Consider the following 20,306-nt stretch of genomic DNA (forward strand, 5'->3'; position numbering starts at 1 on the left):
GCCTATCGACAGTACGCCTATCGAACTGGCTCCGCTTCCATTGCTGCCAATCGGTTCCAGCACGAGCCAAACAACCCTACGTGTCAGTCTCATGCGTCGGTGTAAATACAGAGTTTTTTAAATTCGCGGCGTGCAATTCTCGCGACATCTCGCAGCAGCAACAGCTACCGCCCCGCCCCCTTCACTGGTCTGCCCCCGCAGTGCCGCTCGTCGATCAAAAGTTAACGGGGAGCAGCGATTAAAACGATAACTCCACTGCGACATCAGCTGGAGCTGCCGGAGGAAAAGTGCAAGGGAAAGCGGAAAGGAAAGCCAGACAAAATACTTAATATATAAAAGTTGCAATCGGAGATGGCGGGTCAAAAGTTCCAGTACGATGAGAGCGGCGGAACGTTCTACTACTTTGTGTTATCATTCTTGGCGCTAATATTGATACCGACCACCATTTACTATTGGCCACGTAAAAAGAAAGAAGGTTAGTGCCGAATGCCCCGCCGATTTTAATCGCACTCTCTTCTCTCTTTTTTTTTCGTTCCACCTGCAGCTGTGCGCGGGTGTGTGTGTCTAGTAAGAAATGGGCATACATGTGATTATCCCTCTCCCTCTCTTCTTTTGCAATGTAAATGGACACGTTCCAATAAGTTATTCTAACAACGTCAGCTCAGCGCCTTCGTATGGGTGAAAGCTGCGATTACCGCAAGTCGGGCTCTCTCTTTTTACTTCCCAATTGAAGCTCTGCACTCCACGCGCGTTCATGCGTTGGAAATCGCGATTACGCGACTTTGTGTCCGTGATCGGTAGTGATCCACATCGAGTTATCTTTAACGTATATTGCTTGTTCTTAAAGTGTGTGAACTTTGCACTTACAAAGTTTCAATCTCCCTTACTATTATTTTTCTCTCGCGCGAGATTTCTGTAATGCTGGCATTCCCGGTAAAAATATTGCACCGCATTACAATAATAGTTTCATTTAAATTTAATTTAAAAAAACCAAATAGTCGCAATTAAAAAAAAAAAAAAATTTGGCTTGGGACGATTGTTTTTGTGAAATCTATGAAATATTCTTAAGTCGCCTTATCCGTGCTATTCGAAAAAATAGGGGATAGATATTCATTAAAACCAATTAAGATTAAACAGAAAAAATTACAATCTTGGCTTTCATTTTACAAAGTACATTGCCAAAATTTATATCGTTCTAATGTTTTAAACTGATATTACTGGTTTTAACTAAAATATTATCGAATTGAAAATCAATACATTTTTTGGAGAATTGTTAATGGTGCATTTATATACCTTAATAATTATAAATTTTGTAAAGCCAATGTTTCGAATTGTATACATTTGTGCTTATATAACTTTTCGAAGCTATCAAGTCTTTATTAACCCTCTATTCCTATAAATTCCTGTAGATCACGGCAAGCTTAAAGAGGAATGCCAGTGCGCCGACTGCCTCAAAAAGAAGACCATCTTGGCCAATGCCGAGCCGTACAGAGCCCTGACATCATGGACCATCAAGCTGACCATCGTGCTGGGTTGGGCTTTGCTGCTCTTCCTCACGTACCGCGTCTCGCAGTTTGACTACGAGATGGCCAGCTTCGATCCCTTCGAGATACTAAATGTGCCTCCGACCTCGTCGCAGGCGGAGATCAAGAAAGCCTACTACCGACTGTCCAAGGTGCTGCATCCTGACAAAGAGACGGGTGACGAGAAGTCCTTCATGATGCTGAGCAAGGCGTACCAGGCGCTGACCGACGATGTGGCCAAGGAGAACTACGAGAAGTATGGTAATCCAGATGGTCCGGGTGCCATGTCCTTCGGCATCGCTCTGCCCTCGTGGATCGTGGAGAAGGAGAACAGCGTTTGGGTTTTGGGCCTGTATGGCCTGGTCTTCATGGTGGCCATGCCCTCGGCGGTGGGCGTTTGGTGGTACCGATCCATCCGCTTCAGCGGCGACAAAGTACTCCTGGACACCACCCAGATGTACTTCTACTTCATCCACAAGACGCCTCATATGCTGCTCAAGCGGGCACTTATGGTGCTGGCTGCTAGCTTGGAGTTTGACAAGCGGCACAATTCACAGGTGCAGGAGCGGCAGTCAGACAACGACGAGGTGCCAGCGGTGAGTGGATATCCCGATCTTCCCCAGAGAGCAGTGATTAATAATAATCCCTTTAACCACACAGCTCATACGGCAGCTACCCAATCTAAATGAAAAGTGCAAGGAACATCCGCTGTGCCGTATGTACTCCATCAAGGCTCGCGCCATCCTGCATGCCCATCTCAGTCGCATGCCACTCAATCCAGAAACCCTGGAGCGTGACCGTCAGTTTATAGTGAAGAAGTGCCCCTATCTTGTCCAAGAAATGGTCTCGTGCGTCCACCAACTGGTCATGATGGCCTATGCCCGACGTGTGCCCCGCTTGCCCAGCATCGAAACGATCGAGAACTGCATGAAGATGTCGCCCATGATCATCCAGGGCCTTTGGGAGTTTAAGTCGCCGCTGTTGCAGCTGCCCCACCTGACCGAGGATCATTTGTATTTCATGAACAAAAAGCGCCACGTCAAGAACCTGCAGCAATTTGCCCAGCTCAAGCCGGAGGAGAGTCGCCAGCTGCTGAAGAATCTCTCAGACTTTGAGTACGAAAACACTATAAAAGTGTTGGGCAAAATGCCGTTGATTGACTTCTCCATTCGATGCGAGGTTATTGACGATGAGAACACCAATGTGGTGACCGCCGGAGCCATAGTTACGGTTACGGTTACGCTGGAACGCAAGGACATGAAGACGCTATTCGGCGACACCAAGGTGCCCGAGAAACAGGGCATCAAAGATGAGGCCAACGAAGAGGCTGCCGGGGATGAGGATGAAGCTGCAGCGGCTGCTGCACCGGCAAAGAAGGCATCCGCCTGGGCAAAACCACGTAAAGGAGGCAAGGGCAAGGGTGGCAAGAAACCAGCCCAAAACCAGAAGAACAATCAGAAGAAGGTGCCAGCAAAGGTGGCGACCACGTCTACAACCACGGCTTCCGAGGATCAAGCGGCGGCTGGTAACTCTGATGCCGAATCGGAGGCCGGAAATGCGGAGGGCAGCGATGTGGAGTCGGCTGCCGGCAGTGGCAGCGAGGACGAGGAGAAGGGCAAGAACAACTCCTCGCTGGACGATGACGATGACGAGGAGTGGGAGCGACTTCAAGCCAAGCTTAACAAGAGGGAGCGTCTCGAGGGCAAGTCGCGGCTGTCGCACACCGTCCACTGCCCCTACTTCCCCGAGGAGAAACAGGAGTACTGGTGGACGTACATCTGTGACCGCAAGTCGCGCACCCTGCTGACGGCACCGTATCACGTGACCAATCTGGTTGAGAAGGAGGAGATCCAGCTGAAGTTCACCGCGCCACGTTGGCCCGCTGTCTACACGTTCACCGTGTGCCTGAGATCGGGTGAGTTTCTGGAGGGGATCACATTTTAGTTAATAATCCATGGTGTAGGGCTTTCAATATTTAAATCCCACGCTTTTTTTTTTATTGTGAGCATAAATATATGCCACTCGGCTAAAAGATTATACAAAAAACGGCAAATCTTCACCAGTAAATGGTTCAAGACTAACATTGACATTGGAAAACATATAATAAAGAGAGATGTTAAGCCATTTAGGACTTTGTTTTTGTCTATGGTGCGATGGTTAATGATTTTTGCCTATCTTTCAGACTCCTATCTGGGCATGGACCAGCAGCAGGAGCTTAAACTGGATGTGCAAAAGGCGCCCGCACCACCGACAGACCATCCCCAGTGGGACCTGAGCGAATCGGAGCCGGAGCACAACGATCAGCAGGAGAACCTGAGTGACTACACCACAGACACGTCCGACGAGGAGGACAGCGACTAGATGGACAGACCGCCGGATCGACGGAAGGATGGATGTCCCGCCCCCAATCAACCTCAACCTCCTCTCTATTTCTCTGGGACGGAAGAAAAGCCTCTTTGTTTTCCTTTTAGTAAATGAGTTTCGCGTGGCGGAGGAGGCACACCAATGCGACCTTCCTTCGCATTTTTACTAGTTTTGTAATGGAAAAGACCCCGAACTAGTGCGTAAATAACTATAACTTCATTTTACCGTGTACTGTACTAAACATAATTATAATGTACTGTATATTTAATTATTTGGATACAAGAACTAAAAGTGAGACACGTAAATACAAAAGTCTATTGATATTATGTGTGGTTAATAAACTGAAAATTATCATCGGGCTTGTTTGGTTTTTCCACTCTTATTTTAATTATAAATCAAATCGAATTTACCGAATTTTAAATACATTTTTAGAAAAGTAACATTAATGTGTTAAATTAGATATAATAAATGGCATCACAATAATTTTAATCAAACCCATATGAAGTACATGTATTTAATCGTTCACAGATTTATTCAAGTATTGTAAACCTTTTTTAAATAATTTAATGTTTCAGTTTTTTAATTATTTTTTGTCTGGAAGTAAATTTGCTTTGTAATAAAATCTAGATATTGATATAAAATCAAATATATTCACAAAAAAAGATCACAAGCAATTTCAAATCTAAAAAATTGAAAATAAGTAAAGTCCCAACAAGCCCGAATGTCTTTAAAATAATAATTTCCAATAAAAAGAAAGACGTCGTTGCCTCTGTCGACGTCGACGCCTAGTGTGCAGCCGCTGCTCTCTCGCTGTCCAATAAGAGTTCCGATTGGGAGTCTAAAGACGTGGGAGTCTTCACTGATGCTGCTGTTGTTGCTGTCGCTGTTAACTTCTTTTGTTGTTAATGTTGTTGTGGACAGGCATTTTTTGGGCGAAAGGGGTAAATTATAAATTAAATTCACATAAAGCCTTAATCTAGGGTTCGTTACCCGTCACCAGATTCGTTATTAGTAGGTTTTTGTTTCTATTTACAAAACTTTTCGGTATTATTTGGCTAAATGTGTTTTTTATGTGCGAGTGAGTGTAGGTGCATTGGTGTCTGTGATTCGGATGTCAGTATGTGGCTGTTGCTGTCGTTTTTATCGATTTTGGAAGTTAGCGGCTATTCCTCTTCTTCGGAAGAATTCTCCTCGGCTGATTTACTACTCTCTACGTTTTCGGGCGTAGGTTCTACTACCGTTTCTTCAGGTTTCTCCTTCTCAGCTAGTTCTTCCGCCTCCTCTTCGGCGTCTTCTTTTTTCTCAGATTCTTTAGTTTCTTCTATAGTTTGTGCAGTTTGTTCTTTGGGTTCAGTTTCTTCTTTGGATTCAGTTTCTTCTTTGGGTTCAGTTTCTTCTTTGGATTCAGTTTCTTCTTTGGGCTCAGTTTCTTCAGTGGATTCAGTTTCTTCTTTGGTATTTTCTAGATCAGTTCCTTCTTTAATATCTTCTAGCTCCTTTTCTTCAGGAGTATTTTCTGATTCTTCTTTTTCGTCTTCCGTTTCCTCTTTAGGTTTTTCTACTTCCGTTCCTTCATTGGCATTTTCTACTTCCGTTTCCTCTTTAGTATTTTCAACTTCAGTTTCCTCTTCGGTTTTTTCATTTGTATTTTCTTTTTTGCTTTCTTCTTCGGTATTTTCCTCTTCAGTTTCTTCCTTGATATTTTCTTCTTCGGTTTCTTCTTTGGTATTATCTGATTCGGTTCCTTCTTTGCCATTTTCTTCCTTTGATTCTTTATCAATCAAGTCATTGGTATTTTCTACCTCAGTTTCGTCTTGCTCATCATCTTTCTCTGAGTTTTCTTTAGCTTCTTCTTCAGACTCATCTTTCTCCGATTCTTTTTTGGGTTCACCTTCCTCCGATTGTTCTGCCTCTGATCTTTCTTCGGCCTTATCACCCTCGGATTTTTCTGTTGTAGTACCATCCTCCTCGGATTTTTCACTAGTAGCATCTCCCTCGGATTCTTCAGTTTTTTCTAATTCTTCATCAGTGTAAAAATTTTGATTAGAGCCTAATGACATTCTTCTACCTTTACCTGTAGTTTTATCCTTCCTATCCTTATCCTCGGATTCTTCACCCTCTGCGGTTTCAGTCTTTTTGTGGGTGGTTGAATAATTGTGCGTGCGATTGTTTGAGGGTTTTTGATGGGTGGTTTTTGTTTTTTGGTAGGGAAGTGGAAAATGTATATACAATATCATATCAGTGGGATTTCTACCTTAGCTTTTCTACTATTGTGCAAGATCATGCCTTTGTTAGCTTCTACGAGGTCTACATCTCTAGTGTTACAATTCATACATGCAGAGGCGATCGATCTATTACCTTTTCTTCAGTATTTTCTTCAGCGGCTTCATCCTCGCCCTCAGTTTTGTCCTTATCTTCGCCGTCCTTGTCTTGGTTCTTTGGAGAATCACGCGATCATTAGTAATGTATTAACATTACAAAATAGTTTTATAAAGTTTTTTGTTTAAGGCAATCGAAATGCTCAAGAAACTTTTGTTTCAAGAGCACTTTTTTTCCGACTTAGGACCGACCTTTAAAAACCTTATTGTCTTCATTCTTGTAAATTTAGTTTGCAGTGCATTCTATTCGTTAGGCATCTCGCGGTTAGTTATTGCTATGCTGTTAAAGTTTAGGTGTGTTATAAAGTGTTAGAAAAACAAGCTGGCTGTTGGTTACGGTTTTTTTTAGTAAATACAAATATATTTCCTTTTATTACAGGGGCAGCGCATTTTTATGTTTTTGCATTAACATAACGGCTGCACAAAAAGTTTCAGCTCTCTACACTAATCCAACTTAGGCTTAAGTGCTGGCGTGTATTCCGAGTCCATACAAGTGTATAAATGGTACATACAAAGGTGTCGGATGTAAGTTAATGAATATAAATATTTTGATTGAAATTGTCTTTTTTCCGAGGGTTAACACAATCGGTCGACCTCGCTTAAATATGCTCGTGAACTTAGCTTAAGAACCGCAGTCGTCATGATGAATTCGTTAGAAAATTAAACTCAATTAGAAGATAGACGAGTCGATTTCTAACCCTAATCAAGTTTGGGGAATTGGTTCTCAAAAATATGTTGTTGTTTAGAAAATGTTGGAATTTTGTTTTACTTTAATATCTTAACTGACTTATCCGTTGTATTGTATTAGGATCTACTGAATCTCGAGATTTCCTAAAATAAATTGCATAACACCGAAAATTAGAACCAAATTTGTATAATTATTAATCAATACGTACTTATAAACTGTCAGTACAGTTAATAAAACATTTAGACCACTTGTTTAAAAAAATTCCACAAAAGGAAAGTTTAAACCATTCCATTTCCCCCAAACTTTATAGGAATAGAAACCGACGACAGGTGTTATAAATATATAGATATAGAGAGTTGGTAGTGTCTGTGCTGTTAGATAACATTACGGGTTATTGCTGCTGTTAACTGTGGGGCTTTAGTTTCAAGACGTTGCTGTTAATTCTATTGCTGTTTGCTGCCGATGGTTACTGCCTTCGATTGTGACGTCGTAACAGTTAACGGAAAATACGTGAAAATAGCTCAAGCTCAAACCTCGGCCTTGTCCGCAGCCTCGTCCTTGACATCGCCGTCGCCGCCCTCCGCCTTCTCCTCCTCCGGCTTCTTCTCCTCCGCTTCCGCCTCCTCCTTCTTGGATTCGCCGTTCTCCTGCTTCAGTTCGATTTGGGCGGTACTAATCGCCGTGGTGTCGGCGGTGGCCAGTTTGAGGAACACCTCCAGGGTGTCGATCTCGTTGGCCATGTCGAAGGCGTCGTAGTCACCGCAGTACTCCTCGTCATTAAATAGCTGGGGAGGCAGCGGGTGACGTGGCTCCGGATCGCTAACCGTTCCGCCGCTGCTCGTCGATTTGTTCTGCATCAGCTCCTTCTCCGACTCCTTGCCGGGCTCTGTGATGTCCACCGTGTCGTACTTGATGTTCTTGCTGTCCAGGATCATCAGAACGCGCTGCTGGCGCTTCTTGACCTACAACCAAAATGGAGTAAATGTCAGTAAGAAGGAAAAGGACATTGGGTACTAATAAAAGTTAATTTTTATGTTATTTTAAATTTCCTATATGTCGTTTCTTGCAAAAAAGTAATCCTAAATATTAACATTAAATTGCAACAAATATTCCTTGCAGAGCTTCACATTAAACATAAGGTTTAGTAATTCTAGTGTTAGGATAAATATTAAGTTCTTAGTGCGTCTTGAATTTGTGCACAGAACACATGTGTAAACCACTCTTTAAAGTAAATATTAAATTACATTTTAACCACAAATTTTAATTTAATAAGACTAACATCTTTTGGCACTTTCCTTTTTTTTTAATATTATATAACATTTGACAATTCAACTACCTTAAGTATTAAGTAATCTTACAAGAAACTTGAGCACTCAATTAAAATATATATATATGTCAAACATGTATCATTCAATGAAATCCATAACAGGTAATAAAGGTAACCTATTCGTGTTAAGATTTTTATTTCAGTGTAACTCCTCAAAATCTGTTAGCCAACACTGTTAACCACAGCGATGACTTATCGGTAATAAAATGTTACCGGCAAGCCCAAACACACACAAGCACACCCACTCACGCTCCCCCACTATATAAAGATACATATGTACAAACAAGTCTAAAGATATGACAAAGCCCCTAATTAAAGTGGTTTGGTGCACACAAGTAATTAATTTGAGATAAGGAGCTGTGCTTCCACTCGATTGCGAGCATACTTTTTTTTTAGAAGTGTATGTTCAACAACAACAAAAGCATTGTCACCCGTACAATGACCGTTATGTTATTGTTCTTATTGGAAGAGAATTTGCCAATTGAACAAAGGCGATGAAAGAGAGCACGGGAGAGGGGAAGAGTGAATGAGTCACACGCACACTCAAGCAGCCCACGCAACTGCGATCACTGAAAATCTCTTTTTTCCATGAACAATTTACAGTTCACAGTGAAATAGGCTTATATGGGCAATGAAATGTTTGTGCTGCTTCTTGCCACCACCAACGCTCGCAAGCACACTGAAGAATATACCACTTGTTTTTCTTTGACTGTACATACAAACATATATACCACACACAACATCGTCACCATTACATACACCTACATAAATATATACACAAAATGCAGCAGAAGAAATAGAATGTGCAATGCGTTCGTCACCACTTTGGTTGTTTTTTTTATGTTTGCTGCAAATAACAGGGCCAAACATTCCAATAACATGACACTATCTTCTGGTTTGAAAACGCCACGCCCACGAACTCACCTCCTTATTGCCGGACATGCCGCTGACGTAGACTTTCAAGACCATTTTTGCAGTTAGTTATGTCTTCCCAGCGTCTATTAATGATATTTTGCGACTAAAATCCGCTGGCTACTTTCACGGCGATTAAAAATATTTATAGATCTTTCCTTTTCCCACTTTCTTCGGTCCTGCGCCCCTACGTAATGTTTTTCACTGGTGACGAAGACACACGAACTGGGCAAGGTCTCTGATTTAATAGGTTGTAAAAACTGCGAAGACGCGGATAAAAAGTGCGCTGTTTGACGCTTATAAAAGTGCAAAAATATTTGATATTTATCAAGAGTGGAAATTATTTCCTACTTTGTCGTTGAACCGAATAGTGTGACCACTATTCGACGGCTCTAATATACATTCCGCTCAGAAAATATACTAAAGTAAACCTTTTAAAAATACTCAATGTAAGCATACTGTTAAAAGTGATTTATATTTAATTTACTTTTTTCATAAAAATGTTTTTCAGCGCTTTTTTGCGTACAAGAAAATTGTTAACCAAATTCAAGGTCTTATCTAAAATTAAGTTACCGGTAACTAGAAACATAATATTAAATATTATTAATATTAAAAACATTTTGTTAAATTGAAATAGATAACTTAAATTATTTAAATACTAATACTAAAATCATTAAATTATATTTTTAGTGGTATTTTAACGGTAGATTTGTAGTATATTTTCTTTACGATTAAAAAGTATTTGTAGGTATATTTTCGTAAGCAGCGTGGTTTATTAAAACGCTCCAGCTGCGGTCACACTGTTCACGTCGTCACGCACGCATCGTCGTCCATTTTTGCCAAGAACCGAGACGAAAATTTGTAAATTAAACAGCAAGCGAGTCGAAGACGACAAACACCTACCGACAGTGCATTTTAGTGGCCTTTGAAATACTGCTCAAACAACCAGCAAGCAATAGCAATACTTATTTCTACCCAAAAATATAGATTAACCACCTTAACTGGAGTTTGGTACGTGAATGTGCGTGCGTATGTGCCAGCGGAGTAGTGGCACAATAAAAAAGTAAATAAAGCGCGTGTGAAGTGGTGCAGAAAGCGAAAAGCGAGCGGAAATAACCCAAAATTAAACAAAACGTAAGTGCGATGGTGTGAAAAGTGTGTAAAGCATTTTTTCTTCTGGAAAGCTGATAATGATATGCGTTTCGACCATTTTTAAAATTTCATGAAATCAACATTCCAACTCACAACGGTGTGCGTGCTTGCGTGTGCCTGTGTGCTGCGAGAGCGAGACAACTAGTCTGATCGCAATAGCTGCTGTCATTTCGGTTTCGTTTAGCATTTTTTTTTAAACTAATCTCTGGTATTTCACTAAATGAGTAAAACGTTAAACACCAAAAACGTATTCATCAATTTAAAAAAAAGGTATAAATTATTTTTTAGAGAGCAGTAATCTCACACACACTCGTGTTGCGGTTAATCAAAATGGAATTGTGCGTGTGTTAGTGTGAAAAACAGCTGGTACAGCTGCCGCTGCAGCGAAGAAGGAGAGGAGTGGAAAGAGGAGGAAGAAGAAGTAGAGAGAGAAGAACACGCTTATTATCCTGCGTAGTTTCCTTTTTAAAGGTGGTTGTTCTGCTATTAGGTTACAATTTACACTTTTCTCTGCTCCTTTAGTGGTCCTGCATTGCTATGCATTTACTGTTGTCTTTGTCGTGGTGGTTTTTATTTAATTGCGCTGCGCCACTTTGTTTCTTTGGTTGTTTTTCCTTCTGTTCGAAGTTTCAATGGATTCGGAGTGGGAATCGGGTTCCGATTCGGTATCGCCCTTTTCAAGCAGCTGCTTGCAGGGCATCGGAGTTGTTGGTGCTAGCCAAAAAAACGCTAGGGCACAAATGAGGTAGTAAAATGCATTAGGAAGAGTAATTCATTTTAAGGATTAAAATATTTTAATACCAATTAAATGTTTCTTAGAATTTTCGTCATTAGACTTAAATCAAATTAATATAACCAATTTACTAAACGAAATATAGCAAACGCGAGTTTTTTAAAATAGAGTTTATATCCAAGAAAATAATTTCAGAAAAAGTATTATTTTATTACCAACCAAAGTAATAAAATTTTATTTACAACAGTTAATGACACAAAAATTTCTTATTTAAGAATTTAACGAATTTTAGATTGTTAGTGACGAATGCGAAAATGAGAACAGTACAGTAACTTCCATTTTTTGTTCGCATACATTTTTTCACTTCTCTTTTGCCATGAATATCTTGTCTTAAACGTCATCAGAGTCATTAAAGTTAGGCGAACTTAGTATCTTAATAGCCGTTTACTGACGTTTTAATTTTATAAATTGTTTTCTTGGAAAAGAGATCGGCTGGCCGTAATTATAGCTGAATAGGATTTTTAGCTGCATTTTAAGACTTAATTTATGCTCGTTTTTCTTTGTTTTGGGAACACGTTTCAAAACGAACGGGCTTCTAGCTAACCTGATGTCTTATTTTTTCGTATTGTTTATCAAGTCTACTTTTAAGATAGTATAACTTTTTATTAAAAACAGAAATCTGACTTCCCATTATTTTTACCAAGTCCTTGCATTTTCATAGTATCTTTAAAATGAAGCCCCTGTATTTGAACCATTGAAAAAACGAGTTATCTTACCCCTTTATATTATTTCGAAAATCACGGGCAAAAAAGATAAGATAAGGAAGCGTTTAACAGAAAAGGCCAAATTGACAGCACTGTCAAGCCATAAATCGGTGCACCATTTTCTTTTATTGGCTGCGTGTGCGTGAGTAACACGCCTGTGAATCCTGTTTTTCCTTAAAACAAGTTTGTGGCCTTTTTTCTGTCAGCAAGGTGTTCACTTCACTTTACTCATTCATTGTTTGTTCGTCCATTGCAGCCGACGCTACATCAACCATTTGCAGCATCCAGCATCCGAGGCAATAATCATCAGCTACCCACAATCAAGGTAGCCCTCTATCTGTCAAAAGAGCCCCGAGAAGGAGAACCTCAATCATAGCGATGGCCTGTGCAACCCTGAAACGCGCTTTGGACTGGGAGTCGATGAACCAGCGTCCGCCGAAGCGCCGGCGCTGCAATCCTTTTGGCCAGGCCGGCAGCACCGCCAACCCATCGTCTCCGTCCCGCGACGGTCCCAGCACCTCGGCGGGCCTGCCCCACACGCCCAGCAACCGATTCGCCAAGGACAACACTGAGCCAAGTCCGTTCAGCGAGGCCTCGCTTGCTAAAATGTCACCGGGTAAGAGATTCTCGATTTGGTTACTTTTGTGGTTACCTGTAGGCAATCCTTTCCTTTGCAATACATATACTACGTTAATATGCCTGCTTTTTGCAATATAAAATTGGTTGAGATAAAAAAATTTGATCTGTGTACGTTTTTTAGCATTTTGAATATTATACTTTTGTCAGTGTTAAAAATCTAAATATTCTGTAAAATCAGTAATCACTTGCTTATAATCGTATTTTATTTATATAATATTTGGTCATATTTTTCTCTCCTACATGATTTTCTTTTAGAAGAATTTTTAAGCCTTGTCGTTATATAAAATTTGTTTGAAAAAGCACTGTTACGTTTAACTTGTAATTAAGGGCTTACTTAATACAATATTTCATGTTTTGCCTATTTGTATAAATAATAATTTTCGGATTACACAGCTTAATTTGCCTAACGACACAATTTTATTTGCAAATGAGGTTTGCTTATAAACTTATTAATACAATTTCTAAGAAGTAATACCTTTGATATTATATTGTTTTATACTCCCCTTCAATAACCATCCTATAACCCCTTCAATGATTAACGAATAATATTTGTTTTAGCCTTCCAAATAGTAAAACAAAGGACTTATCCGTTTAGGTTATCCTTTCCGGGACTCTAGCACAGAAACTTTAAATATTTTTTTTTTTATTGCAGACAAAATGGCCGAGAACTTGTGCAACGAAATCAAGAGACTGCACAAGCGCAAGCAGCTGCCGATCACCTCGTCGGCCTTGGAGCGTATGCAGGACTCGGAGTCGAGCGGATCGGAGATGGGGCCGGAGAGTCCGCGCCGCCCGGACAGCCCACCGAACCTGATGCGCCACGGCGAGAAGGCCCTGTTCACGTTCAAGCAGGTGCAGCTCATCTGCGAGAGCATGATCAAGGAGCGGGAGAACCAGCTTAAGGAGCGCTACGAGTCCGTTCTGACCACCAAGCTAGCCGAGCAGTACGATGCCTTCGTGAAGTTCACATACGATCAGATACAACGTCGCTACGAGGCAGCGCCTAGCTGTGAGTTTAAATCTATATGCTCTTGGAGATATATGCTTATTATCTTATCTTTTTAGACCTGTCGTAAGGCTGTGTGGGGAGCTCAAGCCTCGAAAAACAGAAATTAATAATTGCACTACGATCTTATGTGACGGTAGATCTACCGCGACAACAACAGCCCTCATTTAAACTAAAAACAAACAACAAATAAGGAAACTAAAGCAAATGCAAAACAAACCAACATAAAACTAAAAAAAAAAACACAAAAAAAAAGAAACTACATACATCGTGTTTAATATATTTTGAAATACACGCGAAGAAATCAGTTATAGTTTATGCCTAGACTTACATATATATTGTATCGGTTAGCAGCAAAGGGATGAATTATTTAACAGCAAGCAGAAACAAACAAAAGAAAGAAACCAACAAATCTTGTTAAATTTATGTTTTTCACATAACGAAAATTCTAAATAAAATGACAAATATCTGATATGAAGAACTATAAGCACACAGCCACTGCAGACATATGGTGCATTCGTAGAGAGAACGATTCAATGAAACCTCAAACGTAGCTTCGTACATAGCAGACCGACAGAATTGGTAAATATAATGATAGGTACATGTAGCATATAAGATATGATGTAAAACGTATCAAACTATATTGTTTTTTGAAATAGTAATTTATGAGGGGAATGCCCTGTGCGAAGGGAGCGAACATTAAATCAACAAAGAAAACTCACTACTCATGAAGAACACTTTTCATAGTTTATTTTTGCATATTAGTTGTACTAAGGCGAGAAACGAACGCTTGACTTAATCTATTTTCTCAAGTATCGTTTGTTAATTGTTTCTTCCTTTGATGCGAATTATGGCAAAGTAATGTAAACACACAAAATAACTGAAAAGTTTCGATTTGCTTTATAAAATACGAAAAATGAATACCGAAATAAAAAAAACAAACAAAAAAAGTTATTCATTAAGTCAAATTGAACGCTTTCAAATAATATACGCTTGACAGAAGACGTTTCATGTTCATTACAAATATGTTTTTCACATCTTGAAGAATATATACAAGAATATATGATATATATATATTTTTCAATTACCGCAATCATACATACTTTATATTAGTAATTTAAACTTAAAATTAGTAAAGAAATGCCATTTTTATATTAAAACAAACAAAAATAAAATGATGAATTGTAAGCCCGCTGGTCTTTTCATTTTAAAGCTTTTAATTCTGTTTGTGAAATGATTTTTAATTTTCATCCGTTTGTAATTTCCATTATTATTTATAACCCACCCAAAATTTCTTAATAAAGCGTAATTGGTTCAGGTTGATCTAAAAGTAAGCTGATGGTAAAAGTAAGCTTTGAACAAAGATAATTGCTAAATTTTGTTAAGATTAATAGACAATTTAAGAATGGGTTTCTTTTTTCAGATGCGGAAAAAAAGTTTAAACAAAAATACCTGATAAACCGGATTAAAATAAATTAGCTGCCAAACTTTCCATTTATGAATAAAAAAATCTTTTCAGTGGTTTCTCCAGATTTTGAGAATATTCATTTTGATTTATTGATTTTTGTGCGTTCAACAGAAACTTTCCAAACTTATCACTAATTAACTAAAAATACGCTTGTTTCACATTCTTACAATTACATAATAATGCATTAAAAGTCTTCAATAATAAATACATTTAGTTCAAAACTCAATTGAACGGAATGAGGAGGGTTATCTTATCATCATTATCAAATAGCAGCCGTGGCGGAGCGTCTCCCGGCTAAGAAAACTTCTATTTTAAAATTCCACATAAAAACTAAGGAAGGGCTCTGTGGGACACAACGTTGTTTAGATGGGGGAATACGACCCGGAAGGCACTACGAATGGTAGAATTCAAACAATAATACAAGGAGAAACAGCTGTAAAAGGAGAGGGTAAAATGGAAATTTCGAAATAAAAATATCAGTCGGTATGGTTGATTTCTGCATGTTTGCTTTTCGAAGAACAGCATCGATAAACATATTTGGAAGAGCGAATGGCTGTGGGAATCAGAGCTGCTTCTTTTCCTTCAGCGGCGTATTCTTGGATGGTTCCTGGGTCGCAACAAACGTCATTCTAGAGAATGGGTCCACACTGGCGTCCTTGAAGGTCTTCTTGTGTGGCTGCAAGCTGTTCGCCGGCGGAGAACCAGACGTAGAAGCAATAGATGACGTGGCAGCCGTGGATTGAGCACTATTCAAATGCGTCTTACTGCTGTGGTGACTCAATCCTCCAACCACCGACTGGTGAGGACTGAAGAAGGCGGATGTAACCGTTCCATTGTGCAGACATTGATCCGAATCGGAGCCAAAGATACGATCCGTTGAGTTGTCGGACAGCCGGGTATCCACCCAGCAGCGCTTTACTGTAACGGACAGTTGATCCTTGGCCTTAAGGATCTGATCAAAAATTCCATCGATAAGGGAACCCAGTGTGTCATATTCATTGGGCACCATACCATCGACGCTGCTCTCAAAGTAGCTGAACATGGGAAACCAAACACGCGTCCTCTTGGAGTCGCTTTGCATGAGGGCCTGTGAAAAAGGGAATCAATAAGTTGGTATCTTTATAAGGTTATTTTTTCTTTTCAAATGTGGTTACCAAGATTTCGTTTTGATTGGCAAATAAATTATAGGGCATATTAATGGACAATTTAAATATGAAAGAAACTTTCAGAATTTAAAAGATTTTCGCAAGCAAATGCATTAACTGATAAACTCTATAATATGGTATCTCGATAATAAATAGAAATGTAAGATCGGTTTTACAAATTACAAAATAATCAGCAAGCAGAATCCTTAACTGGTGAATAGAGAAAAGATCTCTAATTCCGATCAAGTGTTCTAAAACCTAGGCCAATAATAATTTAGTTTAATTTCATTCAACTACTTACCCTGTTATTTGCCAAAGTATGATAGTACAGAAAAAGGCGGGAGGTGATATAGAAGGCCACAAACACATCGATGGAGTAGTGCTCGTGGGCAGCCAGGATAAAGAAGATGCCGAACATGTTGAGTAGCCAGGTAAGCGTGTGCAGGAAGTACAGATTCCGCGGAGTGTCTGCAGGATCAAAATAGGTCAGAAGGCTGTAGGAATCATGAAAAAAACCCTAAACTCACACTCCGTAATAAAGAAGTTCAGCAGGGTCAAGGCCACCGTGTGACCACTGAACATGTAATCTCCACAGGTGCGGACGCCTTGAATGGACATCCCCAAGCCGCTCCAGATGCGATACGCCCGCGTCATCCGGATGATCAACGCTCCCACCATGTCCACGTTTGGATCATCGATGGCAAAGTCCTTTTGGCTGCACTGCAAATGCGTTCCAGGGACGCTTAGCGAGGTGATCAGCATGGTTACGCAGCGCAGCAGGAAAACCGTACCGGCCAATGCGAAGAATCGCCTCAGGAGAACTAATCGGTACTTGTGGAATATCAGCACAATTACCCAAATGGTGAACAGCAGCGAGCCGGTTATTTCGCACATGTTGAAGGCCCACGGAATGTGCGGCACGTTGTCCAGGAAGATGTCCGGCAGCGGAGGATAGCGCTTCATGTCCGGAACCCGCTCGTGAACGATAACCATCGTTAGCGAAGTTATCCAGGTGACCACAAATGAGTAGCCTGTTAAGTGGTAAGAAAAAACTTTGTTACTATGCGGATCGAAACTGTGACTAACTTATTACACCTGCACATGGAAAAAATATGTGTGAAATCAAGAATTTCTTTTATAGTTCAAGAACTAATTAACTAACTAATTTTTAAATCTCGATGAAATTGTATTTTTATCTTCAAAGGTTATTAAATAACGAAATGAGTAATCTTTGTCGAAATCAAATATACACATGCCTAACTTCACACATACAAATTAAAAATATATAAATATTGTATTATAAATAAAATAAATATTTAAATATTCATGTTTTGCAGCTGATGCTTAAGTTATAAATGTATAGATTGATGTAGTCCTCTTAATGAATGTAATATTTTCAGTAAGCATAGCCCAATATATAATATTAAATGGACAAAGAATTATTAAAAAAAAATAGTTCCCACTTTACAAACATTTTGAAGATGACTAAAGCGAGAGAACTGGGCACAAATATGTACACTTTGCGATTCGCTGATAATCATCTCTGTTTGTAATAAAATTACAGTATATAAAGCTCATCCCTTTATGACCAATATAATCAGCATTTATATTTTAATTTTTGACTAATTTGGCCCCATTTCAAAAGCGATAAAAGTTAATATTCACAACCTAAGCGAGGAATAATCTATGAGTGGCTTTATCAGCCAAAATTAAGACTTATCTATTAAAATGGCCATGACAAAGGAAAACAAACACAGCCTGTAATCAATATGCATTATCGAAAAATAATGGCGCTGATACGAAATTATCCTAGATAAGTCCATTGTTATGTTTAGGCTTCGCTCATTTTAGTATTTAATATAATTCCCTTATGGAAAACATTGTTTGAAGACTCAGTTTTTTAATGAAAAAGGTTCTTCATTTTTAAACAAACAACTAAAAGCAAGAATTAGGTACTCAAGTACTTAATCGAAAGTTATACTTGGTTAATAAAAGTGGAAATACGATTGACAACTGTGTTTATGCTTTCGTTTGCCGCTAAACTGTTGCAGATTTCCCCGTAAAGTAAGTCAGCCGTTTGAAGGGTATCATAAACAAATCGGAATTTGAAATTTAATGCACGCAAAGTTACACAAAAGCCACACAAGTTCGCACAAATAATGAAAACAAAAAGCCAGGCCAGAACGAGGGGCGAATTACCCCTCCATGAGTACATAAATAAATGCGAGCGGCGTCCCCACACGTAACCTCCAAAATGCTCAAAATAAATAATATTAAGGCGTCACGAACGCCCAAAAACTATAACTAAAGCTAGAGTGACGTATTTAGGAATAGCATATGGGTTGTGAACCATTGAACTCGAAGAGAAAGCTTTTTATTTCTGGTTTGTCAATAGAAAAGTATTGGGAGAAATTCTGAACCAAAACGAAAAAATAATTAGAAACTATTCTTGAATTATACTGATTTATTTAATCAGGTATTTATAGCGTGCGCGACATTGAACTTTTGGAGGAACTTATTATTTTTGGGTTATCACTTAGGAAGTGATTGGATTGGTTGGAAACAGCCAAATGAACCTTCACAAACTATATAATTAATTTGAGAGTTTATTTTTGCTGGTACTAAAGAATTCTAATTAAGAAAAAAGCTAATTAACCTGCAATACGACGTTTACATAAAGTCCTAATGACCATGAATTAGATCTGGAATATATAAAATATTATAAACAGAAACACATTGCCTTTAAAGAGGCTACAGAAAATGCAAACATCTGGTATTGTATTATTTTTATCTCAAGTTTATAAACTATATTTAAAGAGTGACGTTGAATAAAATCATTGAAAGCTGCTAATCAGCTATATAAAACTTCAGCTGTACATACAAACATAAAAATCTGATAGATTGCATATGTATATGCTATTAATCATCCTATGTATGAAAGGCATTTCCATGGGGAAACCTCTTATTTCTCGGTTATCGCGAGCAAGTTTATGGCTGATGAATTGCGTTTTATAGCGAAAAGCTCTCGACAATTGGCACACGACCGATAAGCCCAGAGAAACAATCAATGAACAATTGACCTTCGTAATTGAAGGGGGGCAGGTGTGGGATATGTGGACTCACCTAAGCTCATGGCGGTCTTGAAGTATTCCGGCGGAACATAGCGTCCGCCCATGCGCAAATAGGTATCGCAATCAGACACATAGCTGGGGCACTCGGGCTGCGGGCAGGGGCACGTGGATGTAGAGGGTGGTCCACCGGTGGTTACCAGTGGCATGTAAACCGAGTTTCCGATGCCTAGCATTACGGATTCCGCGGAGCTGTTTTTGACCAGGAGTTGTAGTTTAAGGACTGCTACCCAGAACTTCTTGAGCTCCCCAAAGGTGAGTTTGTAGCCTAGGCGATAGCGCATATCCCTGACATCTTCCTCTGTGAGGGAGAGAAGGACCTCGCCATCGATGGCCTCCTGGCGCAGGCAGTCTAGAAGAACCTTCGAGAGTTTCTCTGTATAGCTGGCCCAGTTGGTCACATCCTCCACTGACCACTGGGCCACCAAAAGGGGATCTACAGGCTCCGGATCGGATGATCCATTGGTCAGGTGCTTCTCAGCCGGATCGAGGAACTGGGCTCGGGGCTCTGACGACAATCCACCGCCTTCTGAACGTGGCTGAGTCACCGGATCGCCAATTTCACCGTCGCACATCGCGCTTTCTTTTTTCCGTTCGGTTCGATGTTCTTCTTCTGACGATTTTATTTTTACCGATTTTGCGATATATTCAATCCAACAACTGTGCTGCCAAACTCAGATGGAGTGCATCATTATTTCACTGCTGGCTGCTGCTGCGACGCATAATTAACACCTCTCTAATTGCGCGTCCAGCGTTTGTTGATGTAAAAGCACATTTAATTTGGTTACTTGTAAAATCCAGCGACTACTCAGATTGTTCCGTGAGAGAGTGAGAGCAGAGCAGAGCGAGCGGTGTTGCAGCGGGCGGGAGCGAGATAACAACTGCGAACAGCTGATTTTGGGTTATCGCCGATGTATTGAAAGCGGGCGGGCACGCTCGATACATTTGGAGCGGATTAATAGCAATGTTCACACTGACTATTTGTTTAAACTTAAAATTTAATGATTTTCGAAAATAACTAAGATCAAAAGTCTATTTTTATTAAATAAAGTTAAAAATTACAAATGTTTAGATAAATA

At 39.7% G+C, this 20,306-nt stretch overlaps 4 protein-coding genes across 8 annotated transcripts; 2 read left to right on the forward strand and 2 right to left on the reverse strand.

Moving 5' to 3' along the window:
• Positions 1–39: 39 nt before the first annotated feature.
• LOC108043109 (translocation protein SEC63 homolog) lies at positions 40–4,246 on the forward strand. The gene is made up of 4 exons (XM_017121660.2): positions 40–475; positions 1,410–2,119; positions 2,184–3,438; positions 3,706–4,246. The coding sequence occupies exons 1-4, from the start codon at positions 352–354 to the stop codon at positions 3,882–3,884; spliced, it is 2,268 nt and encodes a 755-aa protein (XP_016977149.1). The 5' UTR covers positions 40–351; the 3' UTR covers positions 3,885–4,246.
• On the reverse strand, positions 4,117–9,583 carry LOC108043110 (SH3 domain-binding glutamic acid-rich protein homolog). 4 transcript variants are annotated; one of them, XM_017121662.1, is made up of 5 exons: positions 9,205–9,583; positions 7,487–7,915; positions 6,246–6,323; positions 5,962–6,019; positions 4,787–5,901 (listed from the first exon to the last, which is right to left on the reverse strand). In XM_017121662.1, the coding sequence occupies exons 1-5, from the start codon at positions 9,247–9,249 to the stop codon at positions 5,051–5,053; spliced, it is 1,461 nt and encodes a 486-aa protein (XP_016977151.1). In that variant the 5' UTR covers positions 9,250–9,583; the 3' UTR covers positions 4,787–5,050. The 4 variants fall into 4 exon arrangements, with proteins under 4 accessions (XP_016977152.1, XP_016977153.1, XP_016977151.1 ...); XM_017121661.1 differs by having other exon boundaries at positions 4,787–5,907; XM_017121663.2 differs by lacking the exons at positions 4,787–5,901; positions 5,962–6,019 and adding an exon at positions 4,117–4,780 and having other exon boundaries at positions 9,205–9,580.
• A 390-nt stretch (positions 9,584–9,973) lies between these two features.
• On the forward strand, positions 9,974–14,674 carry LOC108043101 (akirin). Of its 2 annotated transcripts, none has more exons than XM_044456691.1 (4): positions 9,974–10,326; positions 12,098–12,457; positions 13,133–13,489; positions 13,546–14,674. In XM_044456691.1, the coding sequence occupies exons 2-4, from the start codon at positions 12,220–12,222 to the stop codon at positions 13,554–13,556; spliced, it is 606 nt and encodes a 201-aa protein (XP_044312626.1). In that variant the 5' UTR covers positions 9,974–10,326; positions 12,098–12,219; the 3' UTR covers positions 13,557–14,674. The 2 variants fall into 2 exon arrangements, with proteins under 2 accessions (XP_044312626.1, XP_044312627.1); XM_044456692.1 differs by lacking the exon at positions 9,974–10,326 and adding an exon at positions 10,597–10,614.
• A 764-nt stretch (positions 14,675–15,438) lies between these two features.
• Positions 15,439–20,084, reverse strand: LOC108043113 (sphingomyelin synthase-related 1). The gene is made up of 4 exons (XM_017121669.2): positions 19,223–20,084; positions 16,627–17,130; positions 16,401–16,567; positions 15,439–16,041 (listed from the first exon to the last, which is right to left on the reverse strand). The coding sequence occupies exons 1-4, from the start codon at positions 19,800–19,802 to the stop codon at positions 15,517–15,519; spliced, it is 1,776 nt and encodes a 591-aa protein (XP_016977158.2). The 5' UTR covers positions 19,803–20,084; the 3' UTR covers positions 15,439–15,516.
• Between the last annotated feature and the right edge of the window lie 222 nt (positions 20,085–20,306).

This window comes from Drosophila rhopaloa, unplaced genomic scaffold (genome assembly GCF_018152115.1).
Source record: "Drosophila rhopaloa isolate 14029-0021.01 unplaced genomic scaffold, ASM1815211v1 contig_150, whole genome shotgun sequence".
In the NCBI taxonomy this organism is placed as follows: Eukaryota; Metazoa; Arthropoda; class Insecta; order Diptera; family Drosophilidae; genus Drosophila; species Drosophila rhopaloa.